The sequence below is a fragment of the Mytilus trossulus genome, chromosome 13 (assembly GCF_036588685.1).
Source record: "Mytilus trossulus isolate FHL-02 chromosome 13, PNRI_Mtr1.1.1.hap1, whole genome shotgun sequence".
NCBI lineage: Eukaryota > Metazoa > Mollusca > Bivalvia > Mytilida > Mytilidae > Mytilus > Mytilus trossulus.
The window spans coordinates 2,236,130-2,262,297 of record NC_086385.1 but is presented as its reverse complement, the minus strand read 5'-3'; the positions used below and the strand labels follow the sequence as shown (position 1 = coordinate 2,262,297).

Here is a 26,168-nt window from a genome sequence, read left to right as displayed (position 1 = left end):
GGCTCACGAGAGCCTTTCTCGCTCACTTGGAGCATGGCTCTTCGACAGTTCAATTAAGACACCTATGTAAAAGTATCTTCCCTGCCGGTGGTAATCTCGGATTGGATGCAGATCACAGGACATAATTTTAATTACTAGTATGTCATTATTTCATAAAAATTTGTAAGGGTTCCGCGGAACCCAGTGTCTCGCCTACTTTTGCTGTAAATCACAGGCTCAACAAAAATTAGGAAAAAAAATCAATAAAAATATTCCTCTTGATACTATCTTTTGATTGTAAGAAGCTTCTGTCCAAGTTTGGTAAAAATCTAGGATAGTTAATGAATCTAATAAATGTTTTGAAAACTTTAACTGCAGACTGTATGAAGTATTAACTGGAAGAAAATCTAAGTCCATTCAAAAGTAAAATACAGAAAAAATGGAGTTATCTTTTTACAAAATTTACTTCTGGATACTATCTTATGATCATAAATAAGCTTCTGTCCAAGTTTGGTACAAACCAAGGATAGTTTAAGAAAGTTATTAAAATTCTAAAAACTTTAACCACAGAGTGAATGTAATGTTTCCCCACAGAAAAACTAAGTCCATTTAAAAGTAAATAAAGAAAAAATGGATTTTTTTTTTTACAAAATTTACTTCTGGATGCTATCTTATGATCATAAACAAGCTTCTGTCCAAGTTTGGTACAAACCAAGGATAGTTTAAGAAAGTTATTAAAATTCTAAAAACTTTAACCACAGAGTGAATGTAATGTTTCCCCGCAGAAAAAAACTAAGTCCATTTATAAGTAAAATACGGAAAAAATGGAATTTTATTTTTACAAAATTTACTTTGGATACTATCTTATGATCATAAACAAGCTTCTGTCCAAGTTTGGTACAAACCAAGGATAGTTTAAGAAAGTTATAAAAATTCTAAAAACTTTAACCACAGAGTGAATGAAATGTTTCCCCGCAGAAAAAACTAAGTCCATTTATAAGTAAAATACGGAAAAAATGGAATTTTATTTTTACAAAATTTACTTCTGAATACTATCTTATGATCATAAACAAGCTTCTGTCCAAGTTTGGTAAAAATCCAGTATAGTTTAGGAAAGTTATTAAAATTTCAAAAACTTTAACCACAGAGTGAATATTTGTGGACGCCGCCGACGACGACACCGACGACGACGGAAAGGAGGAACGCTTAGTCTCGCTTTTTCGACTAAAGTCGAAGGCTCGACAATAATGAAAGGAACTCATCTAAGGACTGTTGTGATCAAACTTGGTTCACATTGGTGAATTTCTAGTTAAAAACGTACTTCACTGAGGAATTAGACCTTGGCAAATTTATGTGCTCTGTAAGTGGAAAATGTAAACCCGGTATGATTTGTAACTGCATCTCCCTATCTAGAATTTAATCACCATCACTTTGGAATTGAGCTACTAAATCCTTTGTAAGCTCCTTATATTCCTCAACAAATCGGCTTGGCACTATTAAGAATGGGTCTATCGTAAATTGTTTAGATTGTACTGTCATGTTATCAGAAATATGCAAAGGGCGTGTCATTTTTTCTTTATATATTTGATATTTACTACCCACAATGGCTTTGAAGTTGGAACAGGGAAAATTTTCCTGTAATTTTTCTTCAACTTTTGAGTCAAATATGTCAAAATGCAATGCTATCCAAATGTATAAAATAGTATTAATATTTAATTTATATACATCTACATCATCTTCTCTGCATAACATTTGCGGTTCACTAGTCAGCAATTTGTCCTGATCACAATTGTACATATGAAAGGAAACTTCTGATCCTTTTACTAAAAATGATGGAATGAATAAATTTGATAAAGAATTGTTCTTTTTAGCATTACAGAATGCATTGACTATTGTCTGAGCAAGAACTTGAGACGGCATTTTTTTCTTTGGTGCTGTTTGAAGGTTAACCTCAATAATGCTTGAACAACCATGCCCTAAAACTGACGTGGAGCACTCATCTTCATGCCTCTCCAAATCACTTTCATTTAAGCTCATTTGTCCTAGTTTACCACTCCCTTCTGCCAGGTCTTTCTCCTCCGGGTACGTTTCATCACCACATGCACCAGTATCTTCTTCTGTTGTATTAACTTCCACAATACTATGTCTAACCACAATATCTGCATTTCCATGCCAAACTGCTTTGTTGCCTTCAAAAAAAAAGAAGAGAGAAATATTTCACATTTTTTAATAACATGGTTTTGCACATAACCCACTTTTAACTTACTATTATTTGGTTGATAAGTGAATTTAATCTTTAAAACAATGTTAGTGTTATTCATATGTACATACTTAATTAACATAATTTTTTATGGTAAGCAGCCTTTAACTCTCAACTCAACACATCCTCATAGATTTCACATCAGCAGAGCAATTTTGAATACAATAACTTGGTATGCTTATGAACAAAATACAAACTAGGAGGTCCTCTTTAAGAGGACTAAAACATGTGTTTCTGCTTCATTCCCCTATCGGAGTGGGGATAACACCCCAGGATCAAAATCCGCACGGAAATATTGCCTTACCATCATCAGCAATGTAAAGTCATTTTATTTTTTTGGGGATCTCAAAACAAATATGTAGATAACAAAGATTATTGGGAACAACTCCAGGGACCTAGACATACTCTTAAATGAGCTGTCTTGCAAAGAGGAATGAAAAATGTATGGTTTTCGTGTGGGAATCTCAACTGATTTAGAACTTATCAAAGTTCACTATAATGAGTGGGTTGGGATGACTCCTTATACTGAAATAAACCCTTCTAATAATCATCAGGAATTTAAATGAAGGGCTTGGTTGCTGCCCAGGATATGACTGCGGCATGTTGACACATTAAAGTTAAATAAGTGTACATTTAAAGTGAGTGTGGACACAACATAATGTTAGTCCTATAGCTACATCAAATATATAACCAGAGGCCCCCTGAAGTCGGTAGCAAATCACCTGGTAAACTGTTAGATAACCAAATATCACTCACATGTTTTTTTTCCCATAGGTTCCAATGTTAAAACTATGTTCTACGCTGGCAGTCATGTTTTTGATAGATCGGAACAAAATTGGTAATGTTTGTACAAGACCTTCCATACATCAATTCTGCCAAGTTTGGTTCAATTTTCTTTAGTAATTTCAGAGGAGTTGATGATTAACATGTTTTCCCATAGGGGACAAAGTTAAACTACATGTATGTTCTGCGCTAGCAGCCATATTTCAGGGGACTTGATCAAATTGTAATCTACCAATAAAATTGCATTTTAGGCCATGATTTTCTAATCAGGTTTAAATGAGCAAACTTTCATGTCTTCATAGCAAAGAATATTCCTGCCAAGTTTGGTTTCATTTGGCCCAGCTGTCTAGGAGGAGATGTTTTACGACAACAACGACTCCCACGGACGCAAAGTGACGACTATAGCTCACTGTGAGCTTAAAAATGAGGTACATTTGTACTTAGTAAACTTGCGATCATGGCCCCCTTTGACACCTTATAAGAGTAAGAGCTACATAAAATCCATCAACACTCTACCAGAAGCTCGAGTTATATGGAATCCAAAGAAATGAGTCTCATTAGGCCAGGATTTTTTAATTTGTTGGTTTACGGATCCGCCGACCCGATTTTGCCGATTCCTAGTATAAAAATAAAATTGACTTTTCATGCTTTTTTATTCCCAAAACCCAAACAAATACATTATCGCTGAAAAATAATTAAATTTTTCTTTTTTTATGAAATGAAATGCATGAATCACTAACAAAATTGATAACACTCTCCGTTGTGAAAAAATAAAACTTCCAGTTTACGTTTCTAAAAATAGACAAATCAATTATTACTGACCTTGAAATGTCCCAAATAATTTTGTGGAACGAAATTTGTGTTTAAAACCCATTACACAATAAGTTCGTTTCCCTTATTTGTCTAATCAGTCTGTAAGATGCATAATCTCATAGAAATAGACTTGTCCAAATGTGGACAGGTGGAAAGCACCTTGAAAGTAAAAGTTCTGAATATCAACAAATTATTTAGAATTTTCTTGTTTCATGGATAATGAAAAAAAATATCGTCCATTTGGATTAAAAACGGGGATGCATGACACTAGATTAACCCGATATTCTCAATTTTTCCGTGGACAAGTCTATTACGTTTTTGACACGTGTGTTGAAACTTATTTTCGTACGACGTTTTTTACATTTTTTTCTTTATCAGTTTTCGTTTTTGAAGATCATTACTCACCAAGTTTTCTGGAAGTTATTAAGAGCTACGCGAAATTTGTTTTTCTTGTTTGTGAAAAGACGATTTAATTTCGTCTTTGTCTGTGAACACCCCCCTTTTTTATGGCAAATCATTAGACAATGTCATGCGATATTTATGACAGCTGAGCAAGAATATTTCATCGAACTAAAATTTGAAATGATGACAAAATATCATACAAAACATTTTGTAAGAAAGGTGAAATGTATATTTATTTTGCATTTTTTTTTTTCTGTGTTGAAAGAATTTTTTTTTTCCCCGACCGACCGACCTGACTTTTTCATGGGGAAAATACGTAAACCAACAAATTAAAAAACCGTGGCCTTATAATCCAATAAAAAATAAACTAGAGGCTCACAGTTGCCTTAATCTCTCACCTGTATTTAACAAAATGTGAAACAGGAGATTTATTCAAACAGTTCAATTGATAAGGTCTTTCTAAGAATCTGTTGTGAAAAGTTTGATTACATTTGGTTCAATTTTTATTAAAGCAAGAGGCTCCCAGGAGCCTGTATCGCTCACCTGGATACACCCCTGTTACAACCTGTCCATATAGATCCAATAATATCGTCAAAATATTCTGCTAAAATTCGGCCATTAAGTTTCAGAACTTTTTTAGACCTCCGTGCAACATCTGAGCCTCTTATGAGGGCCCCTTTCAACAAATTTTGGGCATGGGTTCCACTTATAACATGAAACGAACATTCATACCAAGTTTGGTTTCAATCCACTCAATGGTTCTCTAGGAGAAGATATTTGTATGTATTTCCCATAGGGTTCTATGTTAAACCAAGTCCTCCGCTGGCGGCCATCTTGGATGATGGATCGGCAACAAAGTAACAATACTTGGACAGCATCGCATAAGGAACATTCATACCATGTTTGGTTTCAATCCATTAAGCGGTTCTCTAAAAGAAGATATTTGTATGTATTACCCATAGGGTCCTATGTTAAACTAAGTCCCCCGCTGGCGGCCATCTCTGATGACGGATCAACAACAAAGTAACAACACTTGGTCAGCACCTCATAAAGAACATTCATGCCATGTTTGGGATCATTCCATTCAGTGGTTCTCTAGAAGAAGATATTTGTATGCATTTCCCATAGGGTCCTATGTTAAACTAAGTCTCCCGCTGGTGGCCATTTCGGATGACTGATCAGCAACAAAGTAACAACACATGGTCAGCACCTTATAAGGAACATTCATACCATGTTTGGTTTTAATCCGTTCAGTGGTTCTCTAGAAGAAGATATTTGTATGTATTTCCCATAGGGTCCTATGTTAAACTAAGTCCCCCGCTGGCGGCCATTTTGGATGACGGATCAACAACAAAGTAACAACACTTGGTCAGCACCTCATAAGGAACATTCATGCCATGTTTGGTTTCATTCCATTCAGTGGTTCTCTAGAAGAAGTTCAAAATGTAAAAAGTTAACGGACGACGGACGACAAGTGATGAGGAAAGCTCACTTGACCCAAAGTTTGGGTCAGGTGAGCAAAAAAATGTACTTTGCATGTATTTCCATAGGGTCCAATGTTTATCTAAGTCCGCGTCTGGCAACAATGTTTGTTGACCGATCGGCACAAAAGTATATCAACTTGATAATTAGGTCCTTCTTAGAATTAATTGTGTAAAGTTTGATTATATTTGGTTCAACGGTTCAGAAATAAATGTACTTTGCATGTAATGTATGTCCAATGTTAAACTAAGTCTGTGCCTGGCAGGCACCATAGTATACTAACTTGATAACATTTGGTTCAATTGTTCTGAAAGAAATGTATTTGCATGTATTTCCCAAAGGGTCCAATGTTAAAACTAAGTCTGCGCCTGGCAGCCATGTTTGTTGACATATCAGCACCAAAGTATATTAACTTAATAACGTCTTTCTAAGAATCAATTGTGTAAAGTTTGATTACATTCCGTTCAACTGTTCTGATAAAAATGTACTTTACATGTATTTCCCATAGGGTCCAATGTTAAACTAAGTCTGCGTCTGGCAGCCATGTTTGTTGACTGATCGGCACCAAAGTATATTAACTTAATAACATCTTTCTAAGAATCAATTGTGTAAAGTTTGATTACATTCGGTTCAACGGTTCTGATATAAATGTACTTTACATGTATTTCCCATAGGGTCCAATGTTAAACTAAGTCCGCGTCTGGCAGCCATGTTTGTTGACTGATCGGCACCAAAGTATATTAACTAATAACATCTTTCTAAGAATCAATTGTGTAAAGTTTGATTACATTCGGTTCAACGGTTCTGATATAAATGTACTTTACATGTATTTCCCATAGGGTCCAATGTTAAACTAAGTCCGCGTCTGGGAGCCTTGTTTTTTTACTGATCGGCACCAAAGTATATTAACTTAATAACGAATTTCTTAGAATCAAAAGTGAAACATTTGATTAGATTTACATAAAAAAGTACTTTGCATGTATTTCCCATAGGGTCCTACATGTATGTTAAACTAAGTCTCCCGCTGGAGGCCATTTTGGATGACGGATTGACAACAAAGAAACAACACTTGGTCAGCACCTCATAAAAAACCTTCATACCATGTTTGGTTTCATTCCATTCAGTGGTTCTCTAGAAGAAGTTCAAAATGTAATAAAGGGCTGCGCTTTAGTGCATGATACGCCCGTTGCTCTTTTAACTTGTCTTTTATGCTTTAAATGAATTTATATGATCAACTAGAAATATATATACAAACCAAAAGGGATGTTACATTAATATATTCACCAAAGTTTCATAAAATCCCCCTTTTTTAAGTATAAAAATTCATTACTTAAGAAAACGTAAAATCTAAAATTTATAAAAATGGAAAGGGAGCTTATGTCAATAGATATAAACAATTTATCAAAGTTGCATAAAATTTTGTGAAAGTGTTAGTTATTGTCCCAAAATTGGAAAATCCCCCCTTTTTTAAGCATAAAAATTCATAACACGGAAATGTAAAATCTGAAATCTATAAAAATTGAAAGGGAGCTTACATCATGTACATCAATAGATATAAACAATTCACCAAAGTTTCATGGACATTGGTGAAAGCCTTTTTGAGTTATTGTCCGAAGTGTTGAAAATCCCCCTATTTTTTATGAATAAAGCCCCATAAATCCAAAACTTAAAATCTGAAATTTACAAAAATTGAAAGGGAGCTTACATCAATAGATATAAACAATTCAACAAAGTTTCATGGACATTGGTGAAAGCCTTTTTGAGTTATTGTCCAAAGTGTTGAAAAGCCCCCCTTTTTTATGAATAAAGCCCCATAAATCCAAAACTTAAAATCTGAAATAAAAAAAAAACGAAAGGGAGCTTACGTCAATAGATATAAACAATTCACTTAAGTTTCATGGAAATTGGTGAAAGTGTTTTTGAGTTATTGTCCGAAGTGTGGACGACGGACGGACGGACAGACAGACGGACAGACGGACGGACAGACGGACGGACAACGGTATACAATAATACGTCCCGTCTTAAAGATGACGGGCGTATAAAAAGTTAACGGACGACAATGGACGCCAAGTGATGAGGAAGGCTCACTTGACCCTTTGGGTCAGCTGAGCTAAAAATTGAGGTACTTTGTAAAAGTGTGATTTTAGAAAATGCTCAAAAAGTATTTGCAGAAAGCCATGGAATATGGATGTTTTACATGGATTTATTGAATACCATTGATTGCATGAGCATGCTGAATGCACATAGTTTCGTTGTACCTGGTAACTTTTTTCTTAACTTTTGATTCAATTCTGAATTTAACATTCTTTAAGTTTTCATTGAAATCAATTGCTTTATTAATAAAATCAGCATACATATCAGATGCGAGACATCAGTTGCCAAAGCTCATGATATGACTTCAGCATGTTGACACAGGAAAGTTGAACAAGTGTACATTTGAAGTGAGTGCAGTTAGCTCAAGAAAAGGTTCCCTCCCTTCCATCACCAAGTAATAAAACAGTGAGACACTGCCAAACGCCTAAATATTTACCATGAATTCATCGGTGTAAACCTGGAGGAAAAACTCGAATTATGGTGTCGAGAAAAGGAAAATACCCAAAACACCGCGAAGTTTATTACCTGTGTTCGTTTGATCTATTACTGACCAACACACCTGTTGATTGCAGTGTCATTGACATTTAAACACTTGTACTGTTACTAAGATTATAGTTTGTGCTAATGATCATAGTTTGATACAAAATATAAATTGTCCTTGATATAAAAAAAAAAAAATCCCCCTTGAAAATTACGGGGACACATGTGTTGAAAATAAATTGATGTGTTGGGTACACATGGTCTACGAAAATGCATAAAATTGCAACATTCACATTGTTTGACCTATGTAGATCTAATAAATAAATACAAAGTTTTTTGACTGAATGATTTAAATTCTATTTTTAGACAATTTTCATATTTTCCAACAAGCTGCGTTTACTTATGGAAAACCAGAGTTTCCAACAATACTGCCATTGTAAGATGTTTGTACATCATCCGGGAGCAGGGTACAATAGGCAGAATTCTCTTAATCGTGAAGAACACTCAAGTTTGCATATTTTTAATAATTTTAAATGCATTGTCTTCTTGTAAAATGTGAAAACCGCCGTGAAGTATGAAATATTCTAGAAAACATGAAGTAAACGTGTCTGTTACACAAAACGTGTGCCATGTATTTTGACAAAATTTGTGTGTACAAAATGTACGTCTTTGGATCTTGATGCACTTTTTATGCAACCACACAAATGAATTCAATCTTTAAATTAGTGTTGTTCAAAACAAAAATATCAAAGGGGTTAATTTATATTTTAAATGGTTAAACAATGTCATTCCCAGCAATGAAAAAATAATTTAAACAAAATGCTCATCACATCCAAAAAAAACCATGCCGATTATTGAATTTACAACAGGTACATTTAATTAAAGTTTTATTGCACTACACAGCAATAAATCTGGCGGTGTTTAGAGGAAAGGTTAGGAGAAATCTGGGAGTTTAATCTGAAATTAACGGTTTGACACGATACACAGTAATCGACAGCAACAGATGTCTGATCACAATGAGCTAACTGTATAAAAACAAAAATTTGAGGCATTTTGAAAAAGTGTGATTGTGGCCCCCTTTGGCCCTTATATAGCTCCAATGACACCCTTATGAAAGCTTAAGTCAAGAGGAATCCAAACATTTGCCAAATAAACAAATCCCATGAAAATCTGATGGGAAAATAAAAATTTGAGGTACTTTGAATAAGTGTGATTTTGGCTCCCTTCGGCCCCTTATACATTTGTAGCTCAGAAACGGTAAAAGCTATGCAAAATCCCTCTACACTTTACTGAAAGCTTAGGTCAAGAGGAATCCAAAGAAACAAATCCCATTAAAATCTGATGAAAAATACAAAAAAATAGGTAATTTGTATTAGTAAAAGTGTGATTTTGACCTCCTTTGGTCCCTTATAGCTCAGAAATTGAAAGAATTATAAAAAAAATTATTGCTGAGCTCTATGTTTAATTTTTATAGGAAATCCATTAAAAAAAACTGCAGCCAAAATCAGACTTAAAATAAAAAAAGACAATATTTTTTTTGAGATTACACCTTTTGGGCAAAATTTATCCCGGAAATGGTCAATTCTACAATAAATCAGTTGACATACTCCAGATGGGGGATTTTGTTAGGGACACAATGAAAGAAACTCCATCAAAAACTGACAAATAGTAAAGGTTCTACATCAAAATATACGAAAACACCCAATTTTGCCCCGTTTGGCCTTTTTTTTCAAAAGGACAGGGCCACAATACCCAAAAGCAATACCAGCCTTCCTTTTGTGCCAAGGAACATTGTTTAAAATTTCATAAGGATTGGTCAACTAGAAATAAAGTTATCGTCCGGAAACGAAGCATCTACAGACAACAGACGCCGACAGCATCATACCATTATACGACCTCATTTTTTGTGGTCGTATAAAAATGATGTTGGGGCTGAAGTACATGGCAGGGGCCATCCCTGGCAAAAGCAATAAAAGAAAACATGAAGAAACTGACGAGGAAAGGAGGGAAAAAAAATAAGAAACTGATTTTTGAAAACTTGAGGCCTTACAAGTGATATATATAAAGAACAGGAAGATGCTAATGCAATGAATGACAACATTCTTACTGACAATGAATGACAACATTCTTACTGACAATGATGACAACATGCTTACTGACAATGATGACAACATTCTTACTGACAATGATGACAACATTCTTACTGACAATGAATGACAACATTCTTACTGACAATGAATGACAACATTCTTACTGACAATGATGACAACATTCTTAGTGACAATGAATGACAACATTCTTACTGACAATGATGACAACATTCTTACTGACAATGAATGACAACATTCTTACTGACAATGATGACAACATTCTTACTGACAATGAATGACAACATTCTTACTGACAATGAATAACAACATTCTTACTGACAATGAATGACAACATTCTTACTGACAATGATGACAACAGTCTTACTGACAATGAATGACAACATTCTTACTGACAATGAATGACAACATTCTTACTGACAATGAATGACAACATTCTTACTGACAATGAATGACAACATTCTTACTGACAATGAATGACAACATTCTTACTGACAATGATGACAATATTCTTACTGACAATGAATGACAACATTCTTACTGACAATGAATGACAACATTCTTACTGACAATGAATGACAACATTCTTACTGACAATGAATGACAACATTCTTACTGACAATGATGACAATATTCTTACTGACAATGAATGACAACATTTTTACTGACAATGAATGACAACATTCTTACTGACAATGATGACAACATTCTTACTGACAATGAATGACAACATTTTTACTGACAATGAATGACAACATTCTTACTGACAATGAATGACAACATTCTTACTGACAATGAATGACAACATTCTTACTGACAATGAATGACAACATTCTTACTGACAATGAATGACAACAGTCTTACTGACAATGATGACAACAGTCTTACTGACAATGATGACAATATTCTTACTGACAATGAATGACAACATTCTTACTGACAACATTCTTACTGACAATGAATGACAACATTCTTACTGACAATGATGACAATTATAATAATTATGAAGGGTCGTAAAATGAAATGGACAAGTTGTTCAAAATTTTTGAATTTAGTCTTGAATTAAGTGAAATTTCCACCAAAAATTGTTTTTCTTTGCCCAACAAGTTTCGGTCAGATAATATGTGATGTGGTAGATTAAAAATGTAACTACTACTGGAGAGAATGTCCAGAAAATGACAGCAGACCTTCGAAAACACTGAGAATTTGATATAATTTTCACATAATTTTATATCTTGCAGTTTTCGAGAAATCATGGGCCAAGGTCAAATCTGAATTCTATAGGTTAAAATGGTACATAAATATGTACTGTAAATTCAGAAATTATTGCGAAGTTTTTATTATTGCGAATAATGCGACAGAGTTGCAAACGCAATAATTTTAACTCGCATTTTGAACTTTTTTATATGAATTAACCAGGATTTTTCTAAAAATCGTAAAAATTAAAATTGCTATTAAGTCTGAAATTACAAAATCGCAAAAATAAATGCACGCAATAATTTCTAAATTTACAGTATTGAATGCTAATTAATGCCTTGGGCTGATAAGGGGTCCCGGGATAACCAGGCCAATATGGAAAAGGTCATGTATTAATCTGTATTTATTTAAAATTGACACCTGAAATAATTTATACAGATCCGGGAGATTTGCTGCTCCTGACAGGAGTAAGATTTCATTTGGTTAGATCTGGGAGACTCTTGGAAGATGAAGAGACATCACATGTATGTGCATGGATATAATGAAATTATTTTCTATTCACTTTTTTAAGTGAAATAACCAATAGACCTAGCATTTGTACATGTACTTTACTTACCAAATGATGTATTTCCAACTTTTAAATCTGCTTTACAACAAAACGATTTCCTAGATTTGCCTTCAATTATATTAACTCCATCCACAAGAGGTCCAAATAAATGATGTGCTAATATTCCAACAATCTCAGATTCTGTTTTGATTTTACGATTCCATAAAATTGAAAGACATTTCTGGTGTTTATCTGTCAGAAAATAAAGTGAAAGAAGAATAACTAGAAGCTTCACTTACATGGATTATTTGTTGTGTGAATGATGCCACCTAAATGAAAATTATTTTGTGTCACATGTATTTACAATGTGACAAAATCAACACAAATTATACACATTTTGCATTAATTGATTTGGTTTACAACATGATCAAAACTTTTCCTAACGCAGGCCTCCCAAGTAATTGTAAAAAGTTTTGTGTTTACAATTTTTTGCATGTTATAAAGTCACAGAAACCAGAATAATTCTTCACGATAATACAACTTAACCATTTTTCACATTCTCCGGCCTAAAAAAAGAATTAAGTGTTTCGGGTAACCCGACTAACCCTATTTTTTACCCCCGACCCTAATCTTTTTATGGCGTCGGCAAAACATAAATCCGAAAAATTTGGCCTACGTGTCCATTCCTGATTCCTCCCATTAAATGCTGCTCTCTGATGTGGAGGTCCATTACTACTTTTAAACAGAGATGTTCAAAAACCAGATGATTTAAAAGCTGAATGTGTTATGAATGGGGAAGTGTTTGAAGTTACCCAAACTATGACCATAAAAAAAAAAAAAAATTTTGAAAGATTTTTCTGATTTTGAAAAAGACTTTACCGGAAACAACACATTTTTTTTAAGGCCTCAACTTTATTCTACAATTATACATGTAGCTCTACTAAAAGAGTTTTTTTCTCTTACAGCCAAACAAACACACAGGAGCAATATATAGAAATACCATACATGTATATATTTTGTACACCTGTAAAAAACCTTGTGACTGTTTAAAAAATTCAAAATATTTACATAAATACATGTATGAACATTAAATGCAAAAATTTGCAAGGTGCTTTTTAGTATAACCCCCATATAGTAAGGTATATAGAGCAACGTTGACAATTTTCGTCCGGAGACAGTTTTCATCCACATTTCATTATTCAAGGGTTATAAACATTCAAGCTAAAGCTGCCAGAAAGTATGCACGGTAGTGCATACATTGGACAATCCCAAAAGCGCATCAGATACAACCGCAGCATGTTGAATAAGTGTACATTTAAAGCCAGTATGGAGACAATATTATGTTGGTCATACACAGGGTTGGCAAAATGCCGGCATTTATCCATAAATTCCATGCCAGCGGTAAATACCGGTAAATACCAGCAAATACTGGTCAATTGAATTGACCATCCTGGAATTTATATATTAACATATATTAACATGTCCTTTTAGAGTAGTTTTATTTATCCTGGTCAATTGGCTTAGTGTTTAAGATAAAGTGAAAAACCTATTTATACTGAATTAAGGATTTTAATGATTAGTTTTACACTTTTATTTTACTATTTATATTGAATACAATTAATTTTACTATTATAAAAATAAATGACTTAGAGTAATATTTCCATTATAGAAAATACTATTTTAAAAATAATTAACAAATTCAGCCTTCAATACTCAAACTAATCAAATATTCACACTTTCACTCTCTATTTCACAGAAAATCAGGATAACAATAATAACCAGATGCTCTGCAGGGCGCAGCTTTATACGACCGCAGAGGTTGAACCCTGAACGGTTGGGGCAAGTTTGGACACAACATTCAAGCTGGATTCAGCTCTAAATTTGGATTGTGATTAAATACTTGACACAGCATAGGTTTCTGACACAGAATGAATGTGGTCTAATGAACTAAAAAAAAAATTGTTTGCCTTTTGAGCAATTCACTATGCTGTTGACTATTAGTCCTCTCAAAATAATGTTTGAAGAAATTTTCTTTTTATTTATGAAATCTGAAATGAAAAAAATTGACCCCCCAATTTTTTTTTCACATCCCCCTTTCCCTTATTTCAAAACTGATCTCAATTCAAATTTCTAATGAAGTTTGCAACAATAACCACTCAATTAAATACATCATAAAATATTAAAATGTAAAAAAGTGCTTGACATGTTATCACTGAATGGTAAAGATTGTTTTAATCTATCAGTTGGTAGTAAAAGTGAATATACATTGTATATTGTATAAAACAATGATTTAAGTTGATTCAACTACTATTCTGGACAAAGAAAGATAACTCCAATTGAAATCCAATTGGAATTTCTTGCTATTGCACAATATTATGCAATTAAATATTTCTTGCTATTGTGCAATACTGTGCAATTGTAAATATTTGCTATTGCACAATACTGTGCAATTGAAGATTTCTTGCTATTGCACAATACTGTGCAATTGAAGATTTCTTGCTATTGCTGAATACTGTGCAATTGAAAATTTCTTGCTATTGCACAAAACTTAATATAATAATTTTGGATCCTGATTTGGACCAACTTGAAAACTGGGCCCATAATCAAAAATCTAAGTACATGTTTAGATTCAGCATATCAAAGAGGCCCAAGAATTCAATTTTTGTTAAAATCAAACTTAGTTTAATTTTGGACCCTTTGGACTTTAATGTAGACCAATTTTAAAATGGGACCAAAAATTAAGAATCTACATACACAGTTAGATTTGGCATATCAAAGAACCCCAATTATTCAATTTTTGATGAAATCAAACAAAGTTTAAATTTGGACCCCGATTTGGACCAACTTGAAAACTGGGCCAATAATAAAAAATCTAAGTACATTTTTAGATTCAGCATATCAAAAAACCCCAAGGATTCAATTTTTGTTAAAATCAAACTAAGTTTAATTTCGGACCCTTTGGACCTTAATGTAGACCAATTTGAAAACGGAACCGAAAATTAAGAATCTACATACACAGTTAGCGTCGGCATATCAAATAACCCAAATTATTCAATTTTTGATGAAATCAAACAAAGTTTAATTTTGGACCCTTTGGGCCCTTTATTCCTAAACTGTTTGGACCAAAACTCCCAAAATCAATACCAACCTTCCTTTTATGGTCATAAACCTTGAGTTTAAATTCCATAGATTTCTATTTACTTATACTAAAGTTATGGTGTGAAAACCAAGAAAAATGCTTATTTGGGTCCCTTTTTGGCCCCTAATTCCTAAACTGTTGGGACCTCAACTCCCAAAATCAATATCAAAATTCCTTTTGTGGTCATAAACATTGTGTTTAAATTTCATTGATTTCTATTTACTTAAACTAAAGTTATTGTGCGAAAACCAAGAATAATGCTTATTTGGGCCCTTTTTTGGCCCCCAATTCCTAAACTGTTGGAACCAAAACTCCCAAAATCAATCCCAACCTTTCTTTTGTGGTCATAAACCATTTGTCAAAATTTCATAGATTTCTATTAACTTAAACTACAGTTAGAGTGCGAAAACCAAGAAAATGCTTATTTGGGCCCTTTTTGGCCCCTAATTCCTAAAATGATGAGACCAAAACTCCTAAAATCAATCACCACCTTCCGTTTGTGGTCATAAACCTTGTGTTAAAATTTCATAGATTTCTATTCACTTTTACTAAAGTTAGAGTGCGAAAACTAAAAGTATTCGGACGACAGCGACGACAACGACGCCAACGTGATAGCAATATACGACGAAAATTTTTTCAAAATTTGCGGTCGTATAAAAATGGAAATGGATTCCAGACATGTAACAGTGGTCTTGTTGTCTTTGTCTACTACTTAAAACATATTGCAAATGGGATCTTTGGATTTCATTGTGAATTGGTACAAGTTAACAGTACTGTAATATCAGTGAATATGACCAGAAATTGTCTGACTGCTATAATGTATTCAAGGGTTGAAGCCATACCATAGCTCAATCTGTACCTAAGACCCCTCTTTTTCCTTTCATCTAAATTAATTTTCTAACCTCTGTTTAGAACAGGAAATCATTTATGGATATAGGAATATGTTGTGAGTGCCAATGAGACAACTCTCCATCCAAACAACAATTCAAAAATTAAACCATTATAGGTTAAAGTACGGTCTTCAACACGGAGCCTTGGCTCACACCGAACAACAAGCTATAAAGGGCCCCAAAATAACTAGTGTAAAACCATTCAAACGGGAAAACCAACGGTCTAATCTATATAAACAAAACGAGAAACGAGAAACACGTATATATTACATAAACAAACGACAACTACTGTACATATGACATTTTATTGTTTTCATCCCTGTCTCTGACTGTCCTATGTTACTCTGAATAAACAATTTCTTGAAACATGTTGTTTTTACAATTTATGACCCATGGTCTTCTTAATTAGGCCTGGTGTATAAGTAGATTTTTACCTATAATCACCTGTAATTACCTGTATTATCATGATAGATATAAGGCTACAGTTAATTGATTATAAGATTTTTTTTTAAATTAAATTTTATATGGTTAAAATTTAAGATACCATGTACCAAATAAATTTTTGTGGGAAAAAATCAGCTTTAACTGTTAAATATGTTATAACCTATGGTTAAAATCATATAAATAATTAACAAATCCATTAAAAAGTCATTATATTTATTAGAGTATTATTTTAAATTAACTTAGTTATGATTTTTAAAGCATTTTAAGGTAAAAAAAGTTCAATCGACCAGTATTTGCCAGTTTTTGCCACTTGAGTCATATTTGCCAGTCCGGTAAATAACGGGGGTTGAATTTACTGCCCAACCTTGGACATACACAAAAATGTGAGATAAAGTTTCAAATTTTTAAAAATTGTGGTACTTTGTACGTTCCAGGGGCGGATTTAGGCGGGGGTGTGGCGGGCGTGCGCCCCCCCCCCCTAAAATTTGCAAAGCATAGGTTGACTTCAAGATATTTAAGTATCAGACGAGACCATTCAATCTTTTATAACATTCGAAGTAAATAAAACAGTCAGTTTAACAGAATCAACGTGATCACTAATGAACTTACTTACGCTTTATTAAAGTTCTATAAATAATTTCAAAGGAAGGTGTCATACGCGGCGTTTGATGATAAATACAATAGGTTTTTAGCATAATATCCGTATTGAAAGATAGAAATACTATTTCAAGCGAAAGGTAAGTTTATTAATTTGTATCTCTGTGTTTATATTTATTTCTCACCTTCAACCTACATACATGTATTTAGCCGAATTCTGTACCGTATTACTGTATGCTTGGGATCCTTAGAAAATAAACATTAAACTCATAACTGCGTAAATGCATCTCAGTCTGATTTTAGTTGTTTGTGGCGAACACAGTAAAGTCTGGTACGACCTCCGAAAATCAAAAAAGTAAAAAACAGATAGTATTAAAGGACAATTAAAAATCACTGATAAAAGTAGAACTTTTCGTTTGAAAAATATATTGGTCAGGTGAGCAATTGTTATCTGTCTCGTCTCACTTTGTGTCCGTCTGTCTTAAGGTGGTTTCAGCTTGAAACTTTAATGTTTCCCTAATTTTAACACACAATAGTTCGAGATATCTACATTTCACCCCTTTAGAAGAATATTTCAATAATTTTACCTAAAAAGACCTCCAAAATTTTTTCGCGTGGTTCTCTAGAAGAAGTTCAAAATGTACAAAGGGTGGAATTTCTAGGCATACTAGTACATACATGCATATGCATCTTAATCCAGATGACAACAATGTACGCCAACCCTACACAAATTTATAAAGTTTCATTGACCTACGACTACATGTTAGAAAAAAACATTAGTGGACGAAAATTACCGACAATGCCCTCTCTCGTTTTGTTTAGCAAATTCGAGGTTTTGTCACAAATTGGGATTTTGTAGTTTTTTCAAAATTTTAAACACATCGGTTTAAATAACATCTTTTAATTAGTAAAATTAAAAAAATATGAACTTTTTGCTTCTTTTAAGTAACAAGGTTTATGCCTTTGATGCTATCATTTACCTGAAAATTCTATTTTAGTTGAAAAAATGCTATAATAATGGCTTTACATAATGAACTGATACTTTCTTAAAAGATTTTTCACAGCTGATGGAGTATTTTTCCTGTGAAGTTCAAGGTTTCATCTTTCAGATTAAGTAATAAAATTCTACTGTTCGCGATAAAAATTTCACTGTTCGGGGGTGTTGAAATTAGTGGGGGTTATTAAAAGAATGATACTTAAAGAAGTGATTTTTGGGAAGGAAATTGAGGTCTGATACTTAAACAAGTGATTTTTTGTATGTCATTATCCTAGATTCAGTACAATTAAGGTCATCACCTGAAATGACCTGGTCATCCTAGACAACACAGATGTTGGTTCTGATAAGTTTAGAAACATAATTAGTCCCTGGATCATTAGGATTCTATATATAAAGCTACACTAATATTAAATCACTTCTTCTAGTGATTAATTTGTACTACTTAAATAGGTGATTATTAAAGAAAGACAACTCTAACTTCCAACCTTTATGGAAATAATGTTACTTGAATCAGTGATTTCGAAAATCACTTGTTTAAGTAAGTCCCCTGACTGGTTAAAATCGTATGCCCGAGAATAAAGTAAAGAATTCATTACCTATATCACCAACATATTTCAGAAGACTATCAAATGCCTTTTTTTGAACATGGTTCATTTCATTTTTCCCTCGGTGTGATAGCGCTGCAGTGACCCAATTAATACCACTCAAAAACCACTGTTCCAGCAAACAGCCATCTCTTGTAGTATATTCTAACGTTGCATCACTAAAGAACCAGTCTCCTGTGCCATTACAATTGATGATTTTAAGTGGACACAATGCACAACTATTCCTCAGTGGCATTGTATCCGAGTTCCCTGAGTTTTTCCAAAAATCGCGGAGCTCTTCGTAGAGTCGAGTAACCATTCTGTTCTGTTATGTTCTGTTCTGTTCTGTTCAGGTAGATTCCTCCGTTATATATCGGAGCACTCCCACTTGGGGATATATGGTTTCAAAATATTTACAGATATTTACAGTGAGGTGTGGTGCTTAAGTTTTAAAAAACCTTATATACAGGTAAAACTGTGAATTTTAAGAACAATAGTTTAAAATTATGTGCTATTTACATCATTTATGATTCTACCTAGGTTAGAGTTTATGATTTTTAAAAACAGTTTTGATCCCTTTTTATGAGACGTTACTATCATATGTTTAAGGAATTAAAAGATTTAAATGTGACAGAAAAATGATAAAATCAAAGGGTAAAAGGTAAAAATAAGTAGTTCAAACAAAAAAGAATATAAATGGGATTAAAAATATGGCAGTATGGTAATTGCTTTTAATAGATAAGGTAACCAATTAAAAAATAAAAAAATATCTTTAGCTAGTAAAAGAACAAAAAACTGAAAACTTTCGTATATATCGTAAAATTTAAGTAAAAGGTGAACTTCTGCCAAGGTCTTAGCATAATATAATTAGATGTAAGCAGCTAATCTAGTCGTAGATTGCGTCGTGTCAGCCTTCTTCTTCTTCCTCTATAACTTCCTCCAATAGTTGGAGTACACCAACCTTACTAAATTAAGGTTGGTTAAACCCTTATAATAATTAATTATTCAGTGAAAACATAACTATTTAAAAATAACATTATAAAAGATATATAAGTTAAATCCCTGAAAAAATAATAATAATAACTTCTATGTACATTAAAAATGTGTCACATTTAAAAGGTTATTAATGCATAGAGTTTTAAGAAAGTTTTGAATATTATTTACAGGACATACATTATAGTAAAAAATCTTTACATTCACTAAAACAGTGTTACTAAAAGGTAAAAAGAAAATATAAAAATAAATAGTTTTCAGATTTCTGCCTGCTACAGCTACTACATCTGTCTATGTGTACTACTAGGCGATATATAAATCAGTAAAATCATGCATATAAGCTTATATGTCCTAAGCGATCTGATTATGCATAGCCATTATAACATGTATAACTATCTGTTATATATATATATGTGTGTGTAGCTACTGGGTATTAAAGCTAAACATGCACATTTATTCCCTTTATAGGTATAGCGCGGCACAACCACACTGACCAGTTATTCTACTATTTCATGGATTTTCTCAGCATTTAATTTTACATACAGGATTGATAGGTTTAGCGCGGAACACCCACACTGACCTAGTTGTTCTGTACAAAAGGCTTGGCGATGACTTTACATTAAAGATAAGCAATGTTTCATACTACGGAGTTTAAGACAGCAAATGAAGGCATAGCACGGGACAGCCATATTAACACAATGAAGATTTAAAATTCGGTGTATAAGATTGATGTAATTAAGGTTTAGCGCGGAACAACCACACTGACCTAGTTGTACTGTCGAAAAATCATTAATGATTATTCCTTAGATTGTCCAGAGAATAAGCCATATTTCATTTCGTGAAATTGAAGATAACTGATTAAGGTATAGCGCAGTACAACCACACTGACCTTATGGGAACTATATATTAAGAAAGGATACTCTCTTTAGATGGAGTCTATAACATAGGTTCCTGCTTAGTTCTTCTATTGAATTAAGAAAAAGGTCATCCGGAGGGAGAATATTGTTTAGAGCCAGTTGCTGACAATCCAAGATTAGTTGGGCAATACAAGTTCTCTCGTGACAGTTAGAATTCCAGTTGCCTAGCCCAATTTTATTGATGGTAATTCTTTTGATAACACCAAGAGATTCTCTGCGTATACCTTCCAGAACGGGACAGCGAGTGAGAAAATGGATGATATCTTCTTCTTCCAGTTGACAGATTGGGCAAGTTGCATCAAGATTCATATTTGAGAAACGAGCTTTCTGCGATTGAAATATATATGTCCCTGTGCGTAACCTTGCTTTTATTGTTGCTTTCCTGAGTTCGCCAATGTTTGGTGGTAGACTGTTCCAGATAGAATGAGGTTTTCCTATGTCTAAATTAGGGATGCAGAGAAATTTTAGTGTTGTTTTGCTATTGGCGTCCCTTTGAAGATTCACTTTCCAGTAGCTGTTTATCGCTTCTTTTGCCTTGCATTTCCATGATAACTTTGATGGTAATTGATCTTTCAGATCAGTCCATGGAGGAAGATTATACATGTATAAAATATCTGCTACTCTGTTAAGGAAGGTTAATTCATGTGTTTGCAGAACATATTGCCTCTTTAGAGCCTTTTTTAGATTCTCGTTGTTAGATGAAAAGATGGAGTGGAAGAGGCTAAGAACTCTTTTGTGAATTTCTTCCTCTATGGGGAGAACACCCACGAGTAAGTATACTGCTGAAGTTGCTGTACGTGAAGGAAGAGCTTGTATTTGTCTCAAAAAATTCACATGGAAATCTCTTAGCATTTTAATGTCCCCATTATTGAGTGGCAGAACTTCCAGGCTGTAAAGTAGTCTTGGTAGAACGTATACTCTATATATCATATAGGAAGTTTTAGGGTTTAGTCCATTAGTACCATGTACTCCAACGTTCATAAGATAGTAAGCTGTTCTTCTGGCTAAGCTTATTCTGTCCTGGATGTTTGTTTTATTTTGGTCCTTAATTGCTCTGATGATACCCAAATGTGTACCTTGTTTAGCTGATGGCATGTTTTTATCATCGAGTTTGAATTGAACTTCACTCTTCGTTGTTTTTGAGTTACTATATACTTATTAATTGTAACGCTTTTGGTTTGATGGATCTTGTATCTATGCTTGTCTGAGTATCTTTTAGATGTATCTAGCATAGATTGCATTTCTTCTTCAGTTGATGACAGTAGTATAATGTCATCTGCACAGGTTGGACATCCCGTAAAGTTTGTGCCGATGTACTGGCCCATACCATTCTCTTCAAGTTCTGTAAATAGGTCGTTAATGTACAGTTTGTACAAATGGGTGGATAGAATTCCTCCTTGGCGGACTCCTTGCCGTACAGGGAAGCTGTTACTAAATCCGTTTTTCCATTTAACTTTAGAGGTAAGGTTGTTGTACATATCAAAAATGATTTCCCAAATATCTGGATCAATATTTTGGTCAAATAACTTGTCGAGAAGAATATCATGATGAACAACATCAAATGCCTTTTGTGAATCCAGAAGTCCGAAAATTAATTAAGATTTTTTTTTTTTTTATATAAGTTCCGATTCAGAGACTAGCAGTGCTGCCATTGCTGGTGAGAGGCCACTTGTGAAGCCAAATTGTAACTCTGATTGTTTATCTAATTTCAGAAGCACTCTCTGAAGGATAACATGTTCAAAATTTTTTCCTATAATTGATGATACGGTGATGCCTCTGTAGTTATCAATAATTTTGTCATCTTTATTTTTCTTACATACTGCATTAAGAATACCGGTTTTAAATTTGATTGGTACCTTTTTCTCAGCCAATATTTGGTTAAATAGAGAAACGAGATACGGAACAACAACCTCTTCAGCAGATTTGAAGTGTTCAGCAGATAGCCCATATTCATCGCATGCCTTTCCATTGTTCAGATTTGATATTGCCTCAGAAATTTCGGTGGGGTTGAATTTGTCTGAACTAGAATCAGATCAGCTACAGATTTCTTTTATAATTTCACAGCGGAATTGGCAGTTATTTAGAAATTTTTCATCAAAATCAGGATCGTCCTTGGGTACTTATAAAGTGAGAAACGGAATCGGAACGAAACGAAACGAAATATAACGAAACGCAACGAAATACAACGAAACGAAACGAAATATAACAAAACGCAACGAAATACAACGAAACGAAACGAAACATAACGAAACGAAACGAAATGAAATGGAAAATGAAGAAACGAAATAGGCCTTTATATAATATATCTTTTACATTGTTATAGGAGGTTAGAATTTTGATTTTAAAAAGGTGGTGTTATTAATTTATTTTTTATTCCCAGTTCCGAGTCCAGGTTTAGGGGGCTACCATTTGAATTATATTTTTTTTTTGGGGGGGGGGGGGGGCAGAGGGCTATGATGAAATTAAAAAGAAACCTGCAGGACAGGGATTTGAGTATAAAAAAGCAAGACAGGATTGTTTAGTAAAAAAGAAGACAGGATGAGCAACTGGGCAAAAAAACGGGATAAATTTATATAAAAAAGGCAGGACCAAATATAGTGAAAAATAAAAAGGCAGGACAGAGATTACAACTAAATAAAATGCAGGACAAAAAATTTCATCCTAGCCCATACAAATCAAATGGTATCTCCCTAAGTTTGAATTGGCGAAGTTGTATTTGACAAGACATTAAACATGTGAAATGCTAACGGCTGGCGAGTAGCCATAACGAAAACTAAATTGAACTGAAAAAGAGATCAGAGGTGAACGTTCTGTGTTTCTCCCTTTTTACCAAACATGAATTTGAATGGAGATATAAATTTGCGGAATGTTTTTCTCCTGGGTTGGAGACCCCTTAATCTTTTGGAAATGACTGGATCCGCTGCTGACGTCGATGAGAACGAAAATCAACATACCTAGATGGTCAGAAAGAGTCCACCATGTTTTAAGTGATTAACAAATATCTACATCGTGTTGCAAGCTGATTATCTCAATATAGATATATTGAAACATCTTACTGACAGCAATTCGGACTTGTGTGTAGATTAAACCAATATCTTTGGTTAAGTTGCTTTCAAACTGAACCATGAAATCATTACTTTTGAAAGTTGTTTAGTCCGACATATAGACAACGTTCTGTTCATCAGACTAGACTACTCTAAAGGGCGGGTAGATTCGTTTGAATTGTTTTACATTTATCATTTCGGGCCTTTTATAGCTGACTATGCGGTATGGTCTTTGCTCATTGTTGAAGGCCGTACGATGGCCTATATTTGTTAATAACTGTGTCATTGGGTCTCTTGGAGTCTTATTGGCAATCTCACCACATCTTTTTTTGTAAGTACAAAATCATTCCTTTCCCTGTAATCTAGTAGAACAATTGCTTAAAGTATCTCTGAAACAAACTCAGTGACATGACAACAATTGGACTTTGACCAATGAACCATGAAAATAAGGTCAAGGTCAGATGACCTTTTTTTAAACGGCAATTTTCATCTTATTAGTACCCCCAAGGGTGACTGGGGTATAGAAATATGGTCACTTGATCTTCTCCCGACCGACAGTAAAACGCTTGCCGAAGTGGGGCGTCCGTTTGGCTGTGCAGGATGTATAAGTTCGCAGTCCTGTCCGGTCAGAAGGGGGACGTTAAATCCGATGCCTCGTGTAAAGAGAGTGCCACGCTCTTTGCACGTTAAGAACCCTTGCAACAACTCTTTGAGGAGTCCGTAGGTGGCCTGTTGCAAGCCAAAATTTCTGTCTCTATCCAATATACCCTCATTTTCCAGTGGCAGTCCAAATTTCCCCGACCATCATCCTCTATTATAACAATCTACCTATTGTATCTATTGTTAACTTGTTCTCGTCCTGAATAGGCATGAAATATTTGCCACTGGACGTTAAGCAGCCAACAATCAATCAATCATCTTATTAGCATCATATAAACCAAATTATTTATAAAGTACACCCTTATAATGAACTATAGAAATGGGGTCCAAGTCAGATGATACATGTAATTTGAATACACCAAATATAGTGCACCTAATGCTCAACATATAGCCGATATGGATTTGACCACGAAAACTTAACACTGACGTGCATGCAGATTTTACAAGATACTTAATTGTGTATATTTTGTATGCATGCACCTGTCCTGGATTATTTAGGAGCCTGTTGTTCATGTGGTTGTTGTAGTTCATATGTGTTTTCTGTTTCTCGTTTTGTATATATTGTATTGTGTCGCGGATCATACATATTCTGGAGTGTTGTTATGGTTTAAATCGCGTCTTTTTCATAGAGTTAATATTTTATAGCGTCTTTTTATTTTATAATGTTAAACTTCTGTCTCAGGTTAGGTTGAAGGTTGGCGAGCCTGTTAAACTGTTTTTAAAAACCAGATGCATATTCAATACTACTGTCAGGAACCTGTTGTTCATTGGTTGGTGTGGTTCATAGATGTTTCTCGTTTTCTATATTTTGATTTACTTGTTTAAAGTTTGTATTCAATGGCAATTTTTGGAACTTTATATGTAGCTTGCTGTTTAGTGTTAGCAAAGACTCTGTGTTCAAGTCGATGCTCATTGAACTGTTAACTTAACTTACATTGCGACTTGGATGGAGAGTTGTCTCATTGGCACTCAAACCACATCTTAATTATAGCGTTGGTTTCCTGTTTAAATAGTTTTACATTGGTCATTGTTGACCCTTTATATCTTGTTCGGTGATTGTTCATGAGTTCGTATTGAAAGGCCGTACTCTAACCTATAATTGCTAAGTTAAACTACACCGTGGCTTGGATAGAGTTGTCTCATTCGCACTCATACAACATTTTCTGTTTAAAATCAAAATCCTAACCTCCTATAACATTGTAAAAGATATATTATATATAGGTCTATTTCGTTTATTTCGTTGTATTTCGTTTCTTCATTTTCCATTTTGTTTCGTTTCGCTTCGTTGTATTTCGTTTCGTTTCGTTTCGTTATATTTCGTTTCGTTTCGTTTCGATTCCGTTTCTCACTTTATAAGTACCCATCGTCCTTAGGTGTTGCTAAATTTTGAAAATATTTCAGTCAAAACAACACTCCCGATGGGGTACTTATAAAGTGAGAAACGGAATCGAAACGAAACGAAACGAAATATAACGAAACGAAACGAAATATAACGAAACGAAACGAAATACAACGGAGCGAAACGAAACGAAATGGAAAATGAAGAAACGAAATACAACGAAATAAACGAAATAGACCTATATATAATATATCTTTTACATTGTTATAGGAGGTTAGGATTTTGATTTTAAACAGAAAATGTTGTATGAGTGCGAATGAGACAACTCTATCCAAGCCACGGTGTAGTTTAACTTAGCAATTATAGGTTAGAGTACGACCTTTCAATACGAACTCATGAACAATCACCGAACAAGATAT

At 33.9% G+C, this 26,168-nt stretch overlaps 1 protein-coding gene across 2 annotated transcripts; it reads right to left on the bottom strand.

Annotated features, from left to right (window-relative positions):
- Window positions 1-1,228: 1,228 nt before the first annotated feature.
- LOC134693942 (uncharacterized) lies at window positions 1,229-19,130 on the bottom strand. Of its 2 annotated transcripts, XM_063554902.1 has the most exons (3): window positions 18,809-19,130; window positions 12,215-12,397; window positions 1,229-2,168 (listed from the first exon to the last, which is right to left on the bottom strand). In XM_063554902.1, the coding sequence occupies exons 1-3, from the start codon at window positions 19,113-19,115 to the stop codon at window positions 1,396-1,398; spliced, it is 1,263 nt and encodes a 420-aa protein (XP_063410972.1). In that variant the 5' UTR covers window positions 19,116-19,130; the 3' UTR covers window positions 1,229-1,395. The 2 variants fall into 2 exon arrangements, with proteins under 2 accessions (XP_063410972.1, XP_063410974.1); XM_063554904.1 differs by lacking the exon at window positions 12,215-12,397.
- Between the last annotated feature and the right edge of the window lie 7,038 nt (window positions 19,131-26,168).